The sequence below is a fragment of the Rhodnius prolixus genome, unplaced genomic scaffold (assembly GCF_049639745.1).
Source record: "Rhodnius prolixus isolate KJV_2025 unplaced genomic scaffold, Rpr scaffold_10, whole genome shotgun sequence".
Lineage (NCBI taxonomy): Eukaryota > Metazoa > Arthropoda > Insecta > Hemiptera > Reduviidae > Rhodnius > Rhodnius prolixus.
The window spans coordinates 16,346,819-16,372,495 of record NW_027411615.1 but is presented as its reverse complement, the minus strand read 5'-3'; the positions used below and the strand labels follow the sequence as shown (position 1 = coordinate 16,372,495).

Sequence of the window (25,677 nt, the reverse complement as noted above, 5' to 3'; positions counted from 1 at the left end):
TAACTAGACTAGTCTGTAGAATAATTTTTGTAAAATGTATTATTTTTTTTATATATATATATCAACAAAAATATTAATTTTATGTAATAAATTATGTTGTTGTGAATACAAAAATTCATTGAATATCATATGATAAATACAATCATATCATAGCAATGTAAACAAATTCCTAAGTTTGCAAGAATCAAGTAGATTAACAAGGTAAAGAAGAATAGTTCATTTATTTATTTTTGTTTTTATTTCCCTTGATCCGTTTAAGTCTGAATTGTGTAGAGAATAAAACAAAATATCGTTAAAATATTTATTTACCTGAATTATTTGAATGGAAGATATGTAGTAACTTTTAAAGCTAGCTTTTTTGAACATTATTTATGGTGGAATCTTTTTTGCTGTTGTGATAGAAGCTTTGAGTTTTCTAAAAACAAATAATAATAATTGTACTTAAATAAAATGACCTCAGTAAATGACAGCGCTAAGACTTAACCTAAAACTATTCCAGTCGCATTTTGGATATCCGTCGCCACACATGCTCCGCTGGGTAAAGTCGAATTGACTGCGGAGTAGTTCCTACTCTTATATTCTCTTATTCCTCTTCTCCTCCTCTTCTTAGACCGCATTCACTCAAGCGCACCAAGTGTCTATTCTGACTCAGGCCCGCCTTCTTCTAAGTGATTCCCTAATATTTATTTTGTGCATAAAAAAGCGCAAGAAGATAGTCACATTGATCCCCTTTCACATTTCATTCACTCATAACGGTAAATCTTTAGAATAGCTCCCCGGAGGCGTGGCCTAATTCGAAGTGATTCTGATTCGCTGTTACTATAGAACCCGCCATATTCAAATATAAATATAAAACTATTTCTTTATTTTATATTTACACTTAAATCTAGTGGGTTATATTGTAACAGCGAATCAGAATCACTTTGAATTATTTATTTATTTCTTAATGGGGGCTTCGCCCCCATACCCCCCTCCTAACCTACCTAATCACCCTCAATTTTTTAATTTGTGTCACAAGATTCATTACAATAATTACACAGAACAACACAAAAGAAACTTACCTTATTCTGTGGAGTCCTTTTCCTGAGGAGGGTATACTTGGCGGACTCCCTCCAGAAAATCCAAACCAACTTCCATACAAAATTTTATAACATTCATTACTCCATCCTCACTCACACTACACTCATGCTTTAATTTAAAAAAAAACTGCAAATTTAAAACGCTCATACTCATAAAGTTACAAAAAAAACGGCACCTCAGGTCACATACAGAGCACTCGCGGGAACTATTAATACATTAAACAGGAAGCAGTTGCTAGGCAGTAAATGTACTGCGCATGCGCGCGAAACATAAGCGTTACGAAATTCGCACAATCCGAAACAGTTCATTGGCGGAAAGTAGTTTAAATTTTCACCGGTAGGTGTGCTGTACTTCCCACCCCCTAAAAATAAACAGGCCACGCCTCCGGGGCGCTATTCTATAGATTAGCCCTCATAACTTCCAAACTATTTAAATTTAATTGTTTAATTATCGACACAACATTCATCCCAAAAAGTACATTTATGCCTAATAAATACAGACATCTTCATACGAACACACATAGTGTTACTTTGGAAGGAGTACTTGTTATCCTTCATACATCTGCGTACTTAAATCTACTCTAAAATCCAAAGATTATAATTACTGCAATAACAATCTATAAATCCAACAAATGTTATCGAAATCTACTACTTTCATCAATGTTCGAGTTTTTTCCGAAGCGCTAATATAGTTTGTCTTTCAGTGAAGTCATAAAAACTTAATGAACGTATTGCTAATCAGCAGGTACAGAAGGCCAAAAAATAAAAATAAATAATTGAACATTGATTGTAAATTTTCTATTTCAAAGTTTCCTTGATCAGTATAATTTTACAATCGCTTCCCATAATTTAGCCTTTTCGTTAATTCTGGTTTTTTCAAAAATCCAAAGAGCTCTTCGAGGTGTCGCTCTATAGAAACAGAACAACTGATACTCCCATCACAATTGCATTAAAAGTGCATTTATTTCATCACTTGTTCTAATTCATACTCTTTTAAAATAATATTCAATGTAGCTCTGGTAATCATCGAAATGAAGTAGACCTATTTAACAATTTTTAAAAACGTGGAAAGTGCATATACTTGAGTTACTTCAAATATTATCATAGATCTAGTTTACTGATTCAACGTTCGAGAAGAATATTAATGAGATTTACCTACTTAATCCACTATTCTGATTTAAAGTTTCACTGTTCTTTAAAATTATGGTTACGCAAATTGCTATAGCATTCTTGGAGTTTCTAATAATTAAAATCATAATTATTTTAGTCAACTTTAAAACAATTTTTATAAATCTCTTATTTCCAGTTCCAAGGGTTTCTTCAAGAAAAAAATCTCCAAAATTAATATTAGAAATTTGCAAATATGAGTGCAGGCGCCAAGCAGGTAAGCTAAGTTGAAAACTAGTATTTTCTAATAATCTCAATATTAGAAAAGAATGAAAAGCTACATACAACCATCTTCTACTTTAGTTTGAAATGCCTCTACTTGTTGCTAGATGAACAGCATTCCTTAGAATAGGACTTGGACCTCCTCAATAAGAATATATAGGTTTCGTGATCGTATTATATCGTATAAAAATATTGTCTGTTGAGTTTCTGTAACTCAACTAAACCGCATAGCCACCCACGCTCTGATGAAGACAATATATTTGTCGAAACGTTGGGAAAAAGACGAGTTTGTTTTTTATTTGACCGATCCCTCGCCAATCTTGAATCCTTAGTTTAACAATTTACGGTCACGAAACCTTTTTGCCAACGTTTCGACAAATATATTGTCTTCTTCAGAGCGTGGTTGGCTATGCGGGTTGGTTGAGTTACAGAAACTCAACAGACAATATATTTGTCGAAACGTTGGCAAAATGACGAGTTTGTTTTTATTTGACCGATTCCTCGCTAATCTTGAATCCTTAGCTCCTCAATAAGTTTACCCCATTCATTCCGGTATGCATTCTTAAAGCGCAATTTTCTCGCTCTAACCTGACGAAGGTCTTCCTCTACTTCATCATCACCATCTATCATCTTCACCACCTGATTCCTTCTTCATCTCTCCTTCACAAGTAGGAGTGACATTGATCAATATTTCTTGTTATAGTGACTTTCTTTTTTATTGTAGCGAAAAGGAGAGAAGAAAAATGTCGAAGAAACAGAGAGAAAATGTACGCACGAATATTGCCACCGTGATGAAATAGAATCTGATAAACCAATTGGGTAATAAAGCTAATTATATTTTATTTTTGATTAGATTTAAATCAATTTTTTTTTTTTTGTAATTTTGCTTTAAGCTTCAACTATAGAAACACAATTTATTAGTACAAGGTTTGAACAAGACATTTCTACAGCATCTAAAGGCTTGAAAACCTGTCAAAATAAAAGTGATTAATATAATCTGTGGCCCACAATGATATAGTACAATATTCGCCTATTTTTTCTGGCGGGCTTAACACGTCTAATTACCAATTAGGTGTCGTGGACGGAGGCGGAAGCACATACTTTAATATAAACATCTTTTTCTAAAAAATAAAAAGGAGCTATTCGAATGCTGCTCGCGGGATTCGAACTGGGGATCTCCCACTTACAAAGCTACGCTCATAATCACAAGACAGACCTCAGATGTTGACGCAACTTAAAGAAATAATGAGGAAATTTGCACTTTTGTTTACTCCATTTCCCCAGAAACTCAGAATTATAGCAACTAATTTAAGTCAGATTTAAACAAGTTACAAAGCAACTAAATTCCACCAAATGCGCTTTAAACGTAAACCTCAAAAGCTCATATTTTTATGAAAAAATATGAAATGTTTCAAATAAGAGTTGTATACATACATATACTTACATATAAGTGTATAATATTGTTGGTTTTTCAAGCAAATTTTGGGAAATATTAATTTTGTAATGTGGCATAGCCGGGTTAAGGCGTTTTCATCGTTACGTCCCAAAAACGTGCATATAAAGTTTGAGATTTTTTTCGTTTTTGAGATAGAGTTAACATTCAAACCACCGAGGTGTTCCTAGAATCCTGCATAGTCAGTCCATCACTGTAACCTTTTTAAAATGTAAGTGAAGTTTATACCAATTTTATGAACGAATTTTTTCTTAATAAATAAGAACCCAGTAAGGGCACTAAATCATTGAGTTGCCCTAGGGGCCACTTTTACTTTGCACACACCTGATTAGAACGAATGTTTTTATAATTTCTGCCCGGTTTTTAATTTCCAAAGTGATTAAGCAAGTAAACTTTGTGGTCATCAAGGAAAGTGTACGACAGATGCATTATAATTCAACTGAAAATCTCTCAACCAGACTGATTCAAAAATAAATCCTGATGATTTTGAAATCCGAAATCGGTGAGAAATATGACCACGAAAGGTTTGGAAAGTTAAATATTTTTATCTGGGTATTTTATGTAATTTTACCTAAGTAGTATGTACTGGGAACAAATGGGTGCATGAGGATACATAAACAAATATCTGAACAAATAGAGATTCAAAATAAACATAGGCGTCGACAGAGGGCAGCTGCCCGCATAAAGCCTGAGATAAATTGATAATGAAAAATAAAATAAATTAAAAAATTTAATGAATTAAAACTGGAGAACTTAAGAACAAAAAACGTTTAATTAAATGCCTCCAAATCTAAAATCACTAAATGTAGATTGAAGAAAGTAAAACAATACTGGATTCTTGCAATTCACGATTTAATTTTCAGCTGCGAATTCTGTTATTAATATAATACCGCTTTACACTGGTAAATCTAAACTGTCTGCAAAAAAATAATTCGCCCCTTTCAAAGTGAAGTTACAGGCTTGAAACTTTTTTAGTTTATTTACACATTAAACTCAGGCGCCTACACCCTATATTTTTGTACAAAATAATAGTTTAAAATAATTAACCAATCTCTACCAAGGTAGAGATGTAAAATTTGGCCGGTGGAATTGGCTAATTACAACTACCTTGGCGGCCACACCAACAACCACGCTCTTCTAACGGATGGCAATGACTGCTAGTGAAATAGTGAAATTACGAACGAATGAAGAAGTGAAATGAAATGTCCCTAATAATTTTGAAATACAAGTTGTAGGTATGCTGCAACCTGGGACAGTATGTAAAACAAGTTTAAAACGTAGAAACGGAAAAGGAATTGTGAGGGCAGCCGTATCTCTTGGAATACATATAATGATTTTTCTTGAATATAATTTAATAAAAAACCTCAGTCACCTCTGAATAGGAGGTTTACAAGTACTAATAAGATGTCATTCAGTGTGATCGAACTACCAGGCAAACGTTTCTTCTAACTAGAAATTTAAAGAACTTTTTTCAATTTCTTTATATTTATGAAAGTACTTGGAGGTATTCCAGGGTAAATGTCAAATTTAAAGAAAAAATCTATAAAGTAAATGACTTCTGTAAAGTGACATTCGGGACCTGCGATAGTGGAGTTGTAACAGTAATATTTGAGCTCAAGGCCAGTTTCAATAATTTGTTATTACTCATTTTACATTTTATAAAAACTTCAGACCCTATGGGACTCAAAACAGTATCTTCAGAGAAAACTTTTCCAAAATTCGAAGCGATCACACAAAATATTCTCTTCAAAAGTCAAAGAAATTAAAAAAAAGTTAACTGTTAACATAGTTTGATTATAGGCACTGCCGACTTCTTTAATTTTTTCGTAAAAGTGATTACGTAAAAGTGAACTTATTTACTTTTAACTCGCCATGGACATTCGGAATACTGAAACATTTTCCCAGTCAACGACCTTCTTCTGATACAGAACTAAAAAAGGAACATATTAAAAAACTTGAAAGAAAAATTTCTAGCTGTGCCAGGCGTTTGTCCTCCAATTAAAGAGAATATACCGGCCAAAAAGGCTGCAGGGGGTGAAATTAATTATTTGTTCAGTTTTACTCTGCAGGTAAGTAATCAGGATGTTAAAGAATACATTAAGAAATATAAAGACGAGAAAGAGAAATCTAAAGAAGGAGAGACAGTTGATAAAACGTAAAAAGAGGCAGAGTTCAAAGAAGCCCTCTTTCCCCTGGAGTCCCGAGGAACCAAACTTGGTCAATCATTTACAATTAAAAACGTTCGAGAAGTAGTTGATTTACACAAAATAATTGAGATAAGAAAACCAGAAAAATAATCTAATAATAATGAAACAAGAAATATGTATGATTTAGGCGCATGAGATGGATGCATTTTTGAGACCGGAAGAAAAAAAACATTGTTAAGTTGACACATGCTAGTTTACAACTACTCACTTAAGTCATTCAGGCAGTTTTTTTTGCATTGCTCGTAACCTTAACCACCCGACTACTCTAAATAATGCAAGTACAAACTGCATAATGTCTACATGAAACTTACGCATGTACAAGTTGGAATGTACCTTCCTTTTTATTTATGTCGAAAAATGCAAAAAAATCAGCTAGCTTCTTCCAAACCTATATTTAATACTATTTTTTATGATGTTTTAAACTATCAGTTGGAATATTGTTAAAATGCGCCAACTCTCCTTTACAATTTAGTATGACTTAGTATAAAAAATTCTTAAAAACTCCTCCAATTTTGGTCCAATTGTTTATCTTTCCCGTATAAATTTAATTCTAGCATTAAAATTCAATTAGTTTTTCTTTTTTCTCATTCTTTCTTCCTTTATTTGTAAAACCGTTATAATGTTTGAGAATGTAAAGATCATCGCACAGAAAATTTTAGTTACATAGAGATAAATTTTCATTTTTCCAAATTAAAAATTATAAAAATCAAACATAAAAAAGGTTCATTCCATTATTCAATGAAAAAACAAACTAACAAAAAATCAGGACGGTTACTACTACTTTATCTTACCTCAGTTAATTAAATGTTTTTGAAACCAACAATTTGTTCGATAAAGTAGTTGTGTACGAGTCCATTATAAAGATATCTATGTAAATCAATTCATTAAAAGCATTTCGTCCAGCCAATTTACTTTCAAATTTGGAATATAGTTACTTTTATTTAGTAGACAATATTATAAACTTATCTACTTCTAGCTTGCCATGGGCTTCCGGAAGACTGAAACATTTGCCCGGTCAAGAACCTACTGATATAGATCCAAAAGCGGAAGAGATTAAAATACGTTTAAAAATGTTAAAAGAAAATTTTCTAGCAATACCAGAAGCTTGTCCCCCAATTAAAGAGAATATATCGGTAAGAAAAGATATAGAGAGTGATGTTAATTATTTGTTTAATTTTATTTCGGAGGTCGGTAAGCAGGATGTTGAAGAATATATTACAAAATATAAAGAAGAGAAAGAGAAATCTAAAGAAGAAGAGAAAGAGAAATCTAAAGAAGAAGAGAAAGTGAAATCTAAAGAAGAGACAAGTGATAGAACGAAAAAAAAACAAGCAGCAAAAGAGTCTAAGGACAAAGAAACATCACCTGTGAAAGGAGCCAAGAAAAAATAATAATTTTCAATGATAAACAGAGGCGTTGATTGAAGTTACAAAACTTGATTGAAATTTAAAAAAACAAACTTATTTTTAAAACATGAAATTTGTATGATTTAGCTGTGCGAATCAGAGATGGATGTATTTTTGAGACAAGTAGAAGAAAAAAGTCTTGACTTTTACAACTTAATGGCATTTAGCATCTGCAATGTATATTTCTAAAATATATTTGCAACATTTCAATATTAAATTTAGTTTTATTTATAAAGTAATTAACAAATATTAATTAATTATTTAATGAAGAAATTACAAAATAAATTACTTTTTATATCGGAAGAATGAAGCTCATTTTTCATATATACACTACTAACTGCAAGTATTCTATCAATTTCTGACGAAGTGTACATTTAAAGAGACCCTGAAACCTTAACTTTTGAATTATATTTCTCCCCCTTTTAGTGAGAAAGTCTGTGAAATCCTAAATGTTAGAAGAAAATTTGTATAAGACCGAATGTAAGCAACTATCATATTTTGTTTACAAAGAAAATGTATTACTGTAGTGAATTAATAATTTGATATATTTATTTTTTCTTTTCGAAAAATTTTAATCGTAAATTTTTATGTTTCAGTGAAAAATGATAAAAAGAACATCTAGATGTTCAGTAATTGTAATAACCAGTCTACTTATCATAACAGAACGAAAAGAAATTCCTTTTCCGAAGCAATACATGATTCTTTTACTGATGGTGTAGGAATAAAGAAGCAATTCTATGGTGCCTCATTGGAGGATTTAACACTTTTTTGAACGCATGAATGATTCTTATACTTAGCACGTCTTATCGACGTTCAACTAGCCTTGTATGTAAGATATCTCTATTAATGCCACTTCCTGGATAGTGGATACAAATAAAAAATCGCTTAAATAATGCCATATTTATTTACATGGAAAGTTCTTGAGTAATAAATAAATCCATCTAATCTGAGGCTATTCTCCACCAGGCTTAAGCCGGCGCTGAGTCGTCATGTCAGTTTCAGGGGTCAACTGCTGCCTTGGTCAGCTAGTGTCAAGAACCTGGGAGTGATTCTCGTCTAGAAGATCCCCAGATAAGGGACAGGGCCATCAAAGAAAAGCTAGGCCTTTCGGAATTATTTCAGTCGTTTTGCAGGGAGCCCAATATGACTCATAAAAATATGCTACCTTATACACTGCAGTGGTTAGTGGTTAAATGTTGTTGTATGCCAGCCTACAACACACTTTCAAGAAAGTTTATTCAGATGCTTTAAACAGCACCATCTGTGAGTGCTAATTACTCACAATGTCTTCTAATTGCCAAGGAACTCATGATACTCTTCGGTAGATGATGAAAGGTCGAAGATGGCCACATTAATTAGCTGCTGAGATTTGATGGTCAAATGAATAGACGATTTAACTTTCACTTTATAGGTTTCCTCATATTCTGAATTATTGCCATTGTGACAGAAGATTTAGTCAATTCTTAATCAAGAACAAATAAAAAGACCATATTATATCTGTTTTTAACTTTTATGATTTAATTATTACTTAAGCTTTTGGCCTCTTATTATAATAAAACTATTTAATAAAGTTGTACATGGTTTAAGTAAGACCAAATGCTTTGGGAATAATTGAAATTAAGGTACAGTAAAAACATAATGTAATTAATGGAAATAGTAATCATAAAGAGATGATCGGCTTAAATTAAGATTTAAAACAAGTATGCTATATATCGAACGAATAATAAAATAGGAATTCTACTGTTGGTCAAATGACAATTGTGAGAGCTTCTTTTAACAGAATTCTTTAAAACGCTCTTTCCTTTTCTATTTTAACGTTGCCTAATCCTCCTCCTCACTTATTTTACTATTCGTATTGATTCTCGATTTTTAAAGAGATTTTAGAAGAATTTGCAGAATGTACTCTGTGCAAAAAAGTTCCTTTTTTTTTCTTTGTTTTAAATTTAAGTATTATCAGTTTTCGATCTCAAAATATTTTCGCAAATTGACAATTTACATTTTTGGTTTTTTGAAAAGTACATTAATCATAATTGAAATGTAATAAAAGAATTCTTAATCTTCAATAAACTAACAGGTTTTTTTTTTTTTTACCTTGACAGAGCGTTTATAATAATATTGTTACAGCTTGCCATGGGCGTCAGGTCGTCTGCAGGCCTTACCTGGGGGAATCCCTTCGTCGAAATGTCCAGCAGACTATGAGAAAAGAAGGCGTATAAAAAAAACAAAAAAATGGTAAATGATAAAAAATTTTAACTAATTAGGAAAATATTAGGAAATAAAACTCATTTCCCAATCTCACTCATAAAAAGTGTATAAAACTAGGGCAATGCCAAGTTTTGAAAGCAACGAATTATATTTAAATAGTAATCGACGCTTAGGGAACCATTAGAAAAAAATATATAGGATTACATAAAGAACCAGAATTCAATATCCATATCTCCTTCATAGCATTCAGCGTATTACTAATAAATAGGATCTGTAAGTAATCTAGGTAAAAGATTAGCTTATTTAGTAATAAGGTGGACTACTCAGACGAAGATCCCTGGGTAAAATCCAGCCTTGTTATGCTTAGATTTTCCTTACCTTTAATTGCAGAAGAGTCTTGGCTCACTGTTCGACATAAGATATAGTAAGTAAATAAAATACATAATATTTTGATAAACAAGAGAAAAAAAGGTAGTTTCTTCTAGTAAGAGTTTTAGTAACAGATTACAGAGGAGAGGAAAAGCTTAATGATAAAGATAAAAGAAACTGGTTATATGACTTACAGTTGAATGGATGTAGCATACACCGTTCTAGGGTCACAGGAGAGAAAAGAATTGAAAATAAAAAATGATAATGCATTTAGCACAGACATAAAGCAGTACCACGAAGCAAAATAACGAGCCATCCAGCTACTTAAGAATTGATGTGATGAACCACTAGATGAAAGTAAAAAATAACTTTTTCAATTAAAATACTTCCAATACAATAAAACTTCAAGTGACAGAAATATAAATCAATCAGAGAATCTAAAATATTTTGAACATGGTCATCAGTCCAAAACAGCTTCAAGGCCGTGTAATAAATACTATCTTGGAACAATCTCGCCAACTTCCATTAAAACTTCTAGCTTTGGCAATTAATTTATCTCTGACATGATTTAGACCACTGGAACGTTACAAATTAAGAAGTTACTCGATTCAACTCATAGGATATTCTTGCTGAATGGTCTCATTACTAGCTTTCTTTTCGCATCTTCATTCTCCTGCCCCTATCATCGATGTCAGTAAAATGATTGCCTTAATTACTTGATTTGAGGCTCTTCTGAGAATGAAGTAGTGAACTAGTGCCGCCAGTGTGGTTGACCTCATTAACTGCTCGAAATTAAAAGATATTCTAACGGAGATGGTGTAGGATTATTAAGGATATTGTAAAACAGTTCACTTATGTGTAGGTAGGGGATTGATGTTAATTATCTCAAGTCCTTTATTGTTTGGACAGAAATAAAGTTAACTGCAACAAATATTATAATGCAATATTATACTTAGTTTTGAATTGGATGTTGATTGTTTTTTGTCAAATGAAGAGATTTTACATCTCTTCCTACGCATAATTTTAATCTAAGGATAAATATTTATTTTATTCTCTATATACCTTAATAACTGACTTTTATTTTTATCTATTTTTTTTTTTTTTTGCAGTAAATGTAAAAACGAAGTAGCTAAAAAGAACATATTCGATTTTAGTTATCCAAAGTACATAAATTTGGATGACCCGAATCTAGTGGAAGAAGAACTGAGTTTCTTTTTAAATGTTATTGTACTAGGAAATATGCACCATGAAAATGAACTTAAAAGAAATAAACAAGAAGAAGAGGAAGCTAAAAAGAAAAGAGAAGAATGTTTAAAGAAAAAGAGAGAAGCTGGTGAAACAGATAAAGAAAGAACTGAAGATGATGAAGAAGGCAAAGAAGATGAGGAAAGATCTGAAGATGATGAAGGCAAAGAAGATAAAGAAAGATCTAAAGACGATGAAGACAAAGAAGATGAAAAAAGATCTGGAGATAATGAAGACAAAGAAGATGAAAAAAGATCTGGAGATAATGAAGGCAAAGAAGATAAAGAAAAAGAAGAGGAAGCAAAAGAAGGAGAATCAGGAAAAAAGGAAGCAAGAGAAGAGGAAACAAAAGAGGAAGTAATTGAGGAGAAAGCAAAAGAAGAGGAAGAACAAGCAGGGGAAGTAAAAGAAGAGGAAGGAAGAACAGAGCAAGCAAAAGTTCAGGAAGTAAAAGAAGAAGAGTATGTGTAATTCTTTATTGGGTAGAAACAATGCAACAGCATATTTCATACAATTCAGAAATAGCATGGCTACAAGCTGTCTGCTGGAGCTGCCGCATGATTAAATTAAGTAATAGCACTTTTAAATAAATGAAATTAAATTATTTTCTAACACATTAATAATATTTAATTTTTTTTTTTTTTTTAATTCTCCAACAAATAAATAAATGTTTCTTGACATAATTTAAGTTTAACTTACACAATATATTTTCATTAATGAATTGCAATAACTTTATAAAATACTTATGACTATGATAAGATTGTAAAGCCATATTGTTATTAGGCTTGTTTTGTAATTTGTTATCTTTAAGTTGAATTTAAAGAGTGAAATTCTGTTATATCTATCATACATTTACTAACTGAACCAATCAGAAAAAAATGATGCGGAAGATGTTGCATTTCTGGAATTGTCAGCCTCAACCATAGGTTTTTCCTGTTTGATTACCTATAAATTAATTTTCATTATCTTAGTAACAATTTTTTGTACTTTAAGAATTTAAACTTACAACACTTCTAGTACTAAAATCATATTAGATATAAAAAAAATATACTCTATAATAACGTACGATTAAATTTGCTTGATTAAACAAAAAGTAAACACTGTCCAAAATTCAATATCAGCATATTGAGCTTAACGAGAAATTAAATTGCCTAAAATAGGCAGTATTCAAGAATTTAAGTCTAAAATAAAGCGTGGGTAACTGATTACTCATTAGATAATTCTCACACTCTCAGAGCCTAAGGCTAATTTTATAATCAGAACAATTAAAAAAAAAAATTGACAAAGGAACCTAGTGAAACTTCTGCCGCCAGACATGTTTAGATAACCAAATCAAATGATATGAAAGGCCAAATAGTGATGTGGTAACCAAAGAGCACAATTTTTTCGTGAGTTTTTCGACACTCTTGTACTAGACACGAGACTTAACCTCGGCTCAAGACATTACACAGACATTAAGGTATGCCTACCAAACTCCTACATAGCTTTATCCTCTAATTAACCGACTGAACCTCTGAACCGAACTAAACAAACGATACAAACTTCTAGCCAGGCTACTCGACAAACGCTCAAAACTCTCACTACAGAACAAACGACGACTCTATACAGCCCTTCTCACACCAATATGGACTTACGGACTCGAACTTTACGGAACAGCTAAAAAATCCAACCTCAATAGACTACAAACACTGCAATCCAAAATACTCCGCCGCATACTAGACGCCCCATTCTATGTTAGCAACCACACTATACATACAGATCTCCAAATTCCACTCATCTCCGAACTTGCCAAAATTCGATATAAAAATTTACACCAAAAACTCTCACTTCATCCCAACCCTTTAGCTGCAAATTTGTCTACAACTACGCTACCCTCCAATCCTCGAAGACGGCTGAGGCGCCGTTGGCCCCGTGACCAACTGGGTGACTAATGGCGGCCATCACTGGATGACCGTCATTTACGTTTGCCACGCTATTAATATACGCTTATCGCATTTACTTATTGTACCCTGCAGGTACAGGTGTAAATTACATTAAAAGGATAATAATAATAAAAAAAATGAGTTTTCAAAAACTATGCCAAACAAATTAGTTACTCGTTAAAATTCTACTACTTCTCTCAAATTCCAGCTTTAGTTTAGAAGTAATGGAGTCAGCGACCCAAACAAAGCCCTAAATCGAAGTTTAAGTATATAAGTAACATGAAGTTTGTTTGCATTTATGCACTTATAGTTTCTGCTAATGGACATGGTTTCTGCTAATGAACATAAATAGCTAATGGACACAGTAGATTTGGACTTTTTGTAAGCTAAGAGAAGTAGAGCTGTGCCTTTTCCAAGTTATCCCTACACCCCCCAAGAAGTAGTGTAGTAAATTATCAACATCAATTCCCATCTTTGTTCTGTCACTATCTCATCTGCATAGGCTAGCGGTCACGCCTATACGTACGAAGCATAAGTTCTATTTAAAAAAGAAAATTATAGAGAAAACAAACAAACTTGTTAATCTGCTTACATATCCTAAGATCTGGCCAAAGTAAGTTTGGTAAAAACAACTAAATAATAAATAATTTTGTAGTTTTTTTTTTTTTTTACTAAAACTTACAAATCATTATAAGAAAATCATTTGATTACCTTAGGTTTAATAATATGTAGAGGCACATTCGTAGGATTTGTTACTGGTAACATAGGAAACCAAACGTCGTTTGCAGATTTACTTAATGCTAATATACAAGGATCATCAGATATTTTTATCAATCCTGGCCCATCCTCATTGGTGTATGTCATACCAAACATACCCTGCAAAAACAAACTATTACTAAGTCTAACACAAACTATAAAATTACAATTAATTTTTTCTTATGATGGATGGATATTCCTCAATAAGTAAGTAAAATTGGTCGCTGGATCTACACTGGAACAAAATTATTTTAAAAAAATAATACTAAGACTCTTTAAACGGTAAACTAATAATTTTTACCTGCATTTTTTGTATACTTAATTTTACATTTGTTTTAATTAAAGGTAAAAACACTTCTAAATCAAACGGATCAATTTGTTTTTCTATTTGCGAAATTTTTTGCAGAGCTTGGGCATTTAATTCCTGAAAAATAATGAAACATAAAAAAGAATTTAGAAGCAGATTTTGTTTTCCACTGCTACAAAAATGGATTTCAACATTTTTTAAAAATCTATCAGTTACAATAGTAATAAAAGGAAAATGGGCATACGAGAATCACGCTAGTTATATTTTGATGAATTTATCAGAAAAAGAAAACAAAATATTTTCTTACCTTGTTTGTAATGGGAATAAACTGAGCGTATAAATATTTAATATCAAATAAATATTGCATAAGTTCCGCTTGGCACAAAAATGATGAAGGATCGTAACAATTAAATATATGAGGTAATAGCTTTTGCATTAAATTTTCTCTAAGCAACCTTAAAAAAATTTTAAAAAATTATGATGAAGAGGTTACAATTTTTTTGATTAACTGTTTATTCACAATCGATTAAGTGGTACCTTGGTACATGAGCTCTACAAAGATCAGTTGTGATATAGTGAAGGAGAGACTGAAGAGGGAAACTGGGTGCTGACGGTACTTTCAACTGAGATTTATGAGCATTTTCACCTTCTCCTCCTTCTTCAATCCATATGATATCCCATTGCTACAAGGTAAATTTTGGTTATTGTAATTATAATAACTTTTGATTGAAATTGGTAGGTAATAATCTTTCTTCCTTTATTATAATAACCTTATAAAATTTTATGTAAGTATTGTTGATTTATATAACTACCGGAATCATGTTTAAGAGATCTGCATAGACTGTGGGTTTCTTTATTATCTCCGGAACTCGTTCCTTTACTCTGTTAATAACTTTATCAATCCATTTTTCCCAACAGTATAAACTTTCTGTATGCAGAAGTGTTTTTGCTTCATGCCAGCATGATCCCTACAAATTAAAGCCATAAATAAATTTTGCAGGAAAAAATACATAGTTGGAATTGAATAATATTACTAAGCTGTATCAAAAGTCTGTTCGTTTCAAAGATTCTGAGCCCTTCAAAAACCCGAATATCCCGTTGTCACCTTCCTCAGTGCTTCTAAATTTGTCACTACGCAAAAAAAAATGGGCCTTGGAACTGAGATGTTAAGAGGTTGCCAGATGTTGGACGTAAGCTTGATAAGGAAAACGCTTAAAATATAAATATTCGGTTAACGAGGAAGTTTGTCGAGACATAGGTTGCCTTGTGATGGCCTTGGTGGTTAACGTTTCTCGGATAACCTACGAGGAATAATTTTTTTACTCAAAACGGAGTGTAAGCATTTTAGCTGAGTATAGTTCTAATATTATCACAAGACAGAAACCAGATCAAAAAAGAGTTCGAACACAAACCTATAGCATCACTTTTTTCTTTAATAATTTTCTTCAGAGGCGAATGGTAATGGCTTGATTAGTTGGTTGTTTTTGTTTGATCAGATTTTAGAACTAAAGTAATTCAGTTTTTATCTTAATTTGGTTATTAAATAAGTTCAAAGGTATTTAACTGGTTGTTTTAAAAATATATACCTTGTCCTCACCAAGAATAAGACATTTTTGCAGGGTTTGACATAAATCTGGCACTGCCTGTAGAAATCTCGCCAATATTGAAAGTTTAGCTTCATTAATGTTTGGTGTATTCGCTATAGATCTTAAATGTTCTTTCACACTAACAAATTTAATTGAAAAAGAACATAAAATGTTATTATTATTTCATACATTTCAAGAAAAAAGTATATGAAAGAAAAGAAAGATAAATGTACTTTCTTAAAAGTGCCAAACAAGCTTCCTGTTGATGCATCTTCAAGTCACTGTTATCTTTATTTAATATCTCGTCAGCACTGTACAGACTAGTTAATTCTTCATACAATGACTTTAATTTCGTTTCAAACGGAACACATATTCCACTTACTTTTGGAGTAATTCCTTTAGATTTTAATAGTATTCCTAAATACAAAATAAAGAATTTATAACCATCAATATATTATTTTCAATTTCTCTATGTAATAAATGAAACCGTTGAAACCGATTAATTTATTGACAGATTAATCAATAAAATTTCACTGGATAAGTATTCAGGAAAACTAACAAAATCTATACATACATGAGAAAGTGAGAAATAAAGATATATTTAAGGACATGTAAGTAATTAAAAATAATAATAATAATACAAATATTGGGATAATATATACAATATACATTTTATACAGTGCTTTAAATGTTTTAAATCTCAGATAGGAAAACTGTTAGGACCCTGGAAACCAAGAATCTGATCTTAGCACAAGCACACCTATCCTCTACAAAGCAGCGCGTGGTTACATTGAACTCTCCGCAGGTAATAAAAAAAATAAAATCTTGAGAAGTAAGATATATCGCCCGAATGTCATAGTTTGGTTCTTAAAGCTTTTAGGAAAAACATGACATCTGCAGTTCACCCAATTGTTAAAAAACTGGTTTTTCAAGAAAAATGTTTCAAAGAAGTTCCTAATCTTTGTTACTATTACATTTATAGAGCCGTTTACAAGTCGGGGATAAAATCTTTTAAATCGAAGAATAGGCCGACTATCGGATCCAAATGATTATGAAATTGTTGGAATATTTATCGATATCGAGATATTTAATTCTCTACTTCTTACTCAAATAAAATATAGAAGAAATATATGCATATATTAAGATAACTTCCTAATTTTTGGAACATTCAACTTCGAAAATTTTTATTTGCAATATCTCCACACAGTTTTTGCATTAAGAAACGAATATACAGTATATTTCCTGTGAGATGGTTAAAGCGCGCAGGATAGTAGGGTGCCTGAGTTTCGTAAAGTTGATTTCTAGGGCTATTTGCATCAGACTGAAGGAAGCGTTAGACTGAGGAATCGTTGGAGGATTGACGCCAGTTGAAGGATGCTTAAAAGTTGGAAGTAAGAGATCGGAAATGAATTGCTAGAGTGAAGTAGACAGATATTCGCCAGGCCAAACAGTTGTAGAGAAAGGTATTTTGATATTATCAAAAGATGTAAGATGTATTTTTCTATTTTAATGCAATGATATGAGAACAAACCTTTGCAATTTGAAGATACACTGATTGAAGGGTTCATATTTAAATCATCGGAGGATTCTTTCCAAACAAACCATCTGAGATCAATATCAGCTCTTTTACTATAGCAAATAAAAAAAAATTATTGTTATTCCGAACAAATAATAAAGACTGATTTTCCAGAATTCGCATTGTTGTAGCAAATGCTGGAGATTTTTCAAGAGTCAGCAAAGAAAAAGCTTTTAAATTATTCACAATAAATATCCCAATGAAAATTAATGAAATATAAAATTTAAACATAAAGAATATAAACCAATGAGGCATACTTTTCTTCATCTTCTAATAACGCATCCGAAATGCAATCAATAATTCCCTTGAAAACTTCTTTGTAATGTATTGTTATCAAATCTTTAGCTCTTTCAATAATTAATAATTCATAAATTCCATCCCATAAATCAAATGTATCTTTGACATGGAATGCTGCTAATAAATGTGCCCATTCAAAGTCAGATCTCTGAAAAAAGTAAAATTTCTCCGTGAAGCTTATTTCTAAATTCAATTTTTAAGATATTAAACAAATACATAAAAATTCGTAACCACACACCACAGAATCCTTCCGGAGTTCGTTTAATGACTGCAAAGAATTTATATTTTCTAACAAAGCTTTCCCTTTTGTGGACACAACGTTTTTTATGTTTATTATCCATTCTTTGACCAATAAATCTATACTGTCTGTATTCGTAACTGTTTTTATATTTGCACAGCTGAACCTGTTACAATTTACCACATTTCATAAAAAAATTATAATGGGAATCAGAGAACTTAAAATATATATGTATATTATATTTACTACTTAAATAATATAGGCAAGTTCAAAATTTATTTTCTATTATATTCACCATTTTAAATTCTATAACTTAATGCATACCTAAACTGATGCACAATTTGAGGTAAATATTTTAACTTAATATGTTGCTCCAGTAAATAGATAGGTTTGTTGTTTGAACTTGTTTCAGAATTTAATATTTCCCAAAGCAGTCCTCTTGAAAGTTCATTTGTCCCTATTAGTTCAAACTAATTATTTATAGTTAAATGATTTATTAGTACTAAATAAATTAACATACCTAAAAAGCAATGCTGAAGAACTGCTAGCGTATTCACAATGCACAAACAACTCTGAACAATGCTCTCTTTGACACTGCTTTCAACATGAAGAATATCATTTACAGCTTCTGTTCTTAGGTGAAGAAATTGTTTAACTAAAGGAATATCCTGAAGCAACGCAATGCTGGCGAGACAGGTTCCAGCATCCTGTAAGCAAATCCATTAAAACTTGATGTCTCGTAGTTATTTTCATCTTGGCTTTGATTCTGCTTATTATAGTTGGCCACCAAGTATAACAGGATAATAGAGTAATAGGTCTACCATCAAAATTGTTATAAATTATTAAGATATCGGAAAGAAAAATGGTTTAATTTATTCATTTATAAGATATCAGTTGAGATCAGGATGATTGTTGTACCTGCTCCGACTGGCCAGACAATTCACCTTCATACGAATAAGCTCCCATTTGTTAAGAACAATATTTTTTGACTTTTTACAATAAGTAAGAGTAAATTCACTCTGATTAAGATTACCTTCGGGGAAATGTCAATTACTTTCAGCTCTTTTTCTGCAGTTTGAAGTATTATTTCTTTAAAGTGCAATATAGTTGTCCACTGTTGATCTAATATTGGAATGCGATGAGCTACTTCTAGCAAATTTTTCTCAACAGAAAATCCTATACAAAATAGTTACACTATATTAACTTATATTATATGGCCCCGAATATGTAGCATTAACGCCACCTCTTTCAGTTAATATGGTAATTATTAAGTGAAATTACCTGTTTTAATGTGCCTTCCAAAAAGAAATAGTTGTGAAGCACGAATATATTCTTTGGAAGTAACTGCCGCCCAAATCATTTCTGGAAGTTCAATAAGTATAGATAACTGTGCAGCTATTGAATCAGAAACTGAAAGGGTGGTTGTGCTGAAAAATTATATTTTAGTATCATATTAATTCAATTCAAGATCTAATGTTGCAATAAACCAGTTCCAGTTAAAGTTTAACTCTTCATTTTCAGTCTTATAACCACCTTTCTTTTAAATAAAGATTTGATTTGTAGGGCTGCTGTTGTTTCTTTTGGAGCACTGCCATTTCAACTATCATCGCATCTATATCTTGGATTACTTCTTCAGACAAAACTTTCATTTCTGATATAGTATCTGCTGCCTCTATTAGATCTCTGTACCTTTCTCTAAATAAAACATATTGCTTAATATGATATCTGTTTCATTTTTTGAATAAGTGCTACTAATACCAAAATTAAATAATTACCCTACTAATGTTCTTAATTCCTCCTTTTTCCGTTCGACCTCATTATTAATTGCTTTCTCTATAGCTTCAACTTCTTGAACATTGTGTTGTTCAAATAATTTGTCAGGATTTATGTCCAGAAGTGACATTTGTGGCATTTTACTGCGTAAACTCAAATTACACTCGCGCAATTATACATAAGTAATCTCTATCCCACCTGTAACCATGTTAAGGTAACATAGAACCTACCCTATGTAAAAGTAAAGTACGTTATGTACTATGTAGTGTAACTAAGATAACAGGACGAAAGTTAATTTATAAATGGAGGATTTTGAAAACGATTGTTCAAGAAGATACTGTTAAAAGACTGTTGATTCTTTTTCCTTCAGAAATAAGGTTTAAATATTACGGATTCTCTAACTCATCAAGGGTGCAAACATCGTTGAAAATAATTAAACAAATGTTCTTGATACTCTCCCATAAGTTAGGTTTTCAGTAGAGTAACGTTATTTCTTCAATTTGAAAATTTGTTTATCATTCATGGAATATAAATTGGAAGATAGGTGGAGGCGGTACGAGAAAATAGAATTTTTGGGCGAAGGGCAGGTAAATCTTTTTGATTTTTAGAAAAACGAAACTCATGTATTTTGTTAATTTGTCGTATTTTTGGTATTTCTTTTTTTTTTTTTACTAGTTTGCTACTGTATATAAAGCAAGGGATGTAGAAACTGAAGCAATTGTTGCTGTCAAAAAAGTGAGCATAACCGATTACATCTTATTTGGTTTTACATTGTCTTGGATTATAAAATTAGTGTTTTCAATTTTTGTAACCCCTTGTTTAGATTAAGGTTGGGAGTGCTGCAGAAGCCAGGGATGGAATTAATAGGACAGCGTTACGGGAAATTAAATTACTTCAAGAACTTCACCATCCAAATATAATTGGATTACTTGGTAAAACCTTTTGGCAAATTGTACCTAGCTGTAATTTACTGGTTAAAATTTCCAACTTTTATATTGCAGATGTGTATGGATATAAATCAAACGTATCTTTGGTATTTGATTTTATGGATACTGATTTAGAAGTGATCATCAAAGATACAAACATAGTGCTTACTCCTGCAAATGTAAAAGCTTACACACTTATGACACTGTTGGGTTTGGAATATTTACACAATTCATGGATCTTGCATCGAGTAATCCTCAAATATTATTACTTTATTCAATCCTGATTGTATTACAAGTTTAATCGTAAAGAAAAGAAATTGATATTTGTTTAAACTGTAAATGCAATTCTGTTTGACAGGACCTTAAACCTAATAATTTGCTAATAAATAGTGAAGGTGTCTTAAAAATTGGTGATTTTGGTTTAGCTAAATTTTATGGTTCTCCGAATCGAATATATACCCATCAAGTAGTTACAAGATGGTACAGGTAATAATACTGTTTCAACAAAGCGTTTCAAATTTCATTAATGAAATTTCACAAAGTATATTTTTTCAGATGCCCAGAATTGTTGTTTGGTGCACGTATGTACTCAACTGGAGTGGATATGTGGGCAGTTGGATGTATAATAGCTGAATTATTACTTAGAGTACCGTTTCTGCCAGGTGAATCTGACTTAGACCAGCTAACAAGAATATTTCATACTCTGGGAACACCAAATGAACAAACGTGGCCAGTGAGTATAAATAATAAGTTTCGAGTATTATTAACGACTAATTTTTTTTTTTTAAATTTATCAATTAGTTATTGCTGTTTTCTTTGTCTTTTCAATTACTTTATACTAGTAAACTAATCCTGCGATGGTTTATAGACTGCCTAACTGCTAAATTCTTTCAGTCCACAATGGCACTATTTGAGTAACCTGGTTGAGATAACTTAGTGAGGATTCTAATCATTTACAATTAAGTAGTCAGGCCTACATACAACGTATAACGTTCATATCGTTCCAAGTTTGGAATAAGATGTTTTAATATTTCGTAAGGTATTTTATCTGGTCAAGGGACTTATTATTTTTCAGTTTATTTGCTGATCTACTTAGCTTAATCTTATTCTCTGACTAGATTGAATTAAAGCATTGTGGTCTGAGTTTATGCCTGAAGTGGTAGGTTCTAACATTTATCTAATTTAACGCATTTATATATACAGGGTGTTCAGCATAAGACTACCGTTACTTCGGGAGTCGATTCTGGGCATCATTGCAACAAAAAATTCTATATAAACTATGGCTCGATTCTAACTTTAGTTTTAAAAGTAAGGGTTGATTAAACGACAAAAGGTACACAAATCAGCAAGAACCCATCATTCCATTCATACTTCATTGATACCATTTAAGTAATTTTACTGCATAAACATGGTACATCATAATAATCAGCTAGTACCTCAATGTGATGAACCATAATACAATACTCGAAAACGCCAAGTATCCGAGCGGTTAGAGGCGAGACCTGCAAAGCTAATATTGTATTGTGGTACTGGGTTCGATTCCTGGTCTAGGTCTTGGATTTTATTTAATAGTTAATATGAGAACTTTATAGTAAAGTATGTTTGCTAGTCGCCACTGTCCACGACACCTAATTGGTAGTTGGACGTAAAACATGCCTGAAAAAAGGCATTACTTTACTTTCACTTATATTTTACTGCATCAGCTTTTATATTATAATGAGTAAGTCCATTAGAACTGGCATTCTACCGGATTGTCTAACCCCCTCCTCCAAAAATACTCTTAATCGAATTATTCCAGAAAAATGTTTATTATAAAAGTTATAGATCTATTTGTGAGCTATAATTATACAAGGTTTAAAGAAAATCGATGTTTTTAAAAAAGTTATAAATGGATTTAGTAAAGTGGTCCTTTCTGTGGTCCAATTTTGACCAAAAAATTATTGTAGCTTTTCCTGGTGGCACCTGAACGAAATAAATTTGAAATTTCTGCGATTTTCTGTTCCTGAGATATAGTGCATAAACTCACTGCAGAGAAGTAAATTCAGTACAAACCATCAAAGACAGATGGGTTAGTACAGCAAAATACTTAGAAGAAGAGGTGGTTTCCAGGAACTGACTTATCCCTAACCCATCGAGCCTTAGCTGTCTTTTTAATATCACTCCTCTTTCTCTTTTCTCTAACAAGCCAAATGTGATCGGTTTTGGTCTGCAATTTTCGGCTCAGTTAACCACGAATATTAACTTTATTTCTATTTTAATATTTAACAAATAATATGCAAACTCTCGCGATTTTTTTTTTTAACTAATAGGTACATTGTTAAGTTTCTTGTAAACTAGAATTTTTACCAAATAGTTGTTGGTTTATGATTACAATACATTGTAATGGAACAGGTTTGAAAAAATCGAATAGTTTGATTTTCTAAATGTACATATATTTTTATTCTGTACGTTTAATCACCGCCCTTTTCCTCAGAACAGCAATGTTGTTGCTATGAGCTTTGTTTGTTGCATTGAAACGGCATACTTGTCAGCCTCTTCTATTCTTCTGCGAATGTATTTGCGAGTGCAACCGATGTTTTTTCAATAATTACAAAATAATTGTCCGGGAACAATGATTTAATTCATTTGTTTTTTTATTTATTTATTTTATTTTTTTCAGGGCATGACTGCTTTGCAAGATTATATACAATTTAAAACATTTCCTGGAACTCCTTTGAAACATATATTTACAGCAGCTGGAGATGATTTATTAGATGTTATTTCGTCTTTACTTACAATAAATCCTTTAAAGCGTTATAATTGCCCACAAGTCTTACAGATGCCATATTTTAGGTAACGTATTAATCATGTAAATAACAACAATTAGATTTGCTTAGTTTTTTTTTAATGAACATTTAATTTTGTTTAGCAATAAACCAGCACCTTCTACAGGCGCTCAGTTGCCTCTCCCTAGTAATTTAGTTAGTAAAGGTGTAAAAACTGGAACAAAACGAAAATTGGATTCGCAAGGAGGAGGTTAGTGCAGTAAATTAATATATTTAGGTTTACAACGAGAAGAGTAGAAAGATTTTCATGTTTTATGGTGCAATAAGACTTATAAATCCATTTTGTCTGGGGAGTAACGCTTTTGCAAGATAAAATGTGGTTATGTAGAGCCCAATTTAACTGAAGAAATGTGTGTCTGTTAGGAAATAAAAAATATTCTTGTATATAACATAATGGTTAATCGAACTACAAGCTCTTGTAATCATTGCCTTTTCAATTAGTTAACTTGATTCTTTAATGAGTGATAACAAAATTCTAATTAAATTTTGTTATTAATAGTTCTTCATCTCAGGTATCGCCTTGCTTTTTGTCATTTTATTTCAGTGCTAAAGTAACTACCAAATCCTTCTGACATCATACATTCTTTATAAGTGGTGTACCTTGTAACTTCTTTTAAGTAGTTGGACCCCGCCTTAAAAAATAGGCGATTACATTACTTTGCTTTTTTTGTAACTTTATCATTCAACATATGTTTCCAGATATTATTTTAAGATATTAGATGTTTAGTATATTGTTAGATAAAAAATGTTTCGATAGTTGATTGATGAAAATTGTTTAATTTTTAACTTGTTATTTTTAAGATTCTTGATACATAACAAAAATATATTTGAACACCTTTTTATTTTATTTTCAGCATTGCAACCCAAAAGATTGTTGTTCGATGTAAGCCAGTCGTAATTTGGATCTTTTTTACAACTGTATTTATATAGTTCACATCTGTGTTTTAATTAAAAAATTATATTAAAAAAAAAAAGACCTGTTCATTTTTAATGAAATATATTAATAATTACTCCAGCAACCTGTTTATTTGAAAACTATTAATAAAATACCTTACATCGTAGATTGTGTGTAAATGAAAAGCGGTTTAATCCGGATTTACTGCAGTAATGTAGATGATCCATCTATGTTACTAGCTGTGTAGAAAATCCAGTAAAAACACATACAACTGTGTTTAAGGAGACATCTTATTACAGTTTCAAAAATTAAGTATAAAGCTGGAGATAGTAGTGCGATAAAAAAAAATGAAGTCTCTGTTACTGGTTGAAAAAATACAAATTAGGAGAACCTTTTTTATAACTAATTTTATTTCTGAGGGAAGGGATTAGCTATGCGGTTAGCGTACTGGACTCCCACGCGGAGGTCCCGGGTTCGAATCCAGCTGCTGACCCTTAGATTTTCTCTTCCTAGGAGCTTCTTACAGCTCACTGTCCGGTGATGGACAGTGTTGTCTGTAACGAGAGAACACTCTCCGGAGGCCGGCAGTGCACTGAAAAAAGCTCCGGGCGCCAATAACCTTAGATGTTGACGCGCCTTAAATCATTAAAAAAAAAAAAATTAAATGGAAGAAATTAAATTACATAATCATTGTCAAAACCAGTGGTCCTTATGAAACCTCTATCAGGTTTTTGACCGCAACTCCGCCAAAAATAAAGATACAGCATCGAGGGTAGAAAATTTGAAAACTAGACTAAAAAAAACATAGTTTACTTCGTGGGTTTTTTCGAAATTCCGCTTTCCTAAAAAGTTATTAGCGATTGGTGCGTTTTAAATGGATCACCCTATATATGGATGTTTCCTGTAAGATAAGAAGGTAGGTAGCTGTTAAAGTGACACAATTTACATTTTCATTTCTTTTTTTCATTTGTTAAGTTTAACCCTTTGAGGTCAAAACTATATTTAAAACCATTATTTCTTTTAGTTTGTATTATTTTATTTTTCTTTCAAGGTGTAAATATTAACTTCTTAAAATGAGTAAAATAACATAAATGAACGATTTGTGATTCAAATATATATATATAACAAATATACAATGTTACATGTATATAAGTAATAGTCAATTAACTGATATTAACACAGAATAAATAATAGATAAGGGATATAAATGAAAAAGAAAGAAT

At 31.5% G+C, this 25,677-nt stretch overlaps 3 protein-coding genes across 3 annotated transcripts; 2 read left to right on the top strand and 1 right to left on the bottom strand.

The window, feature by feature from the left end:
• The first annotated feature begins 72 nt into the window (after positions 1–72).
• LOC141456926 (uncharacterized) lies at positions 73–11,972 on the top strand. Its single transcript, XM_074133338.1, has 5 exons — positions 73–201; positions 2,386–2,463; positions 3,193–3,287; positions 9,659–9,766; positions 11,218–11,972. Exons 2-5 carry the CDS (start codon positions 2,443–2,445, stop codon positions 11,822–11,824), a joined length of 831 nt encoding a protein of 276 aa, XP_073989439.1. The 5' UTR covers positions 73–201; positions 2,386–2,442; the 3' UTR covers positions 11,825–11,972.
• Positions 11,816–19,947, bottom strand: LOC141456918 (conserved oligomeric Golgi complex subunit 1-like). Its single transcript, XM_074133320.1, has 17 exons — positions 19,811–19,947; positions 19,569–19,730; positions 19,317–19,462; positions 19,069–19,211; positions 18,556–18,742; positions 18,360–18,492; positions 18,036–18,201; positions 17,758–17,945; positions 17,456–17,553; positions 16,158–16,341; positions 15,925–16,063; positions 15,151–15,306; positions 14,876–15,021; positions 14,646–14,793; positions 14,333–14,455; positions 13,987–14,151; positions 11,816–12,298 (listed from the first exon to the last, which is right to left on the bottom strand). Exons 1-17 carry the CDS (start codon positions 19,945–19,947, stop codon positions 12,209–12,211), a joined length of 2,511 nt encoding a protein of 836 aa, XP_073989421.1. The 3' UTR covers positions 11,816–12,208.
• Positions 19,948–20,253: 306 nt separating this feature from the next.
• Cdk7 (Cyclin-dependent kinase 7) lies at positions 20,254–24,574 on the top strand. The gene is made up of 9 exons (XM_074133337.1): positions 20,254–20,395; positions 20,484–20,543; positions 20,632–20,740; positions 20,810–20,982; positions 21,093–21,220; positions 21,290–21,467; positions 23,394–23,566; positions 23,643–23,749; positions 24,414–24,574. Exons 1-9 carry the CDS (start codon positions 20,330–20,332, stop codon positions 24,455–24,457), a joined length of 1,038 nt encoding a protein of 345 aa, XP_073989438.1. The 5' UTR covers positions 20,254–20,329; the 3' UTR covers positions 24,458–24,574.
• The last annotated feature ends 1,103 nt before the right edge of the window (positions 24,575–25,677 follow it).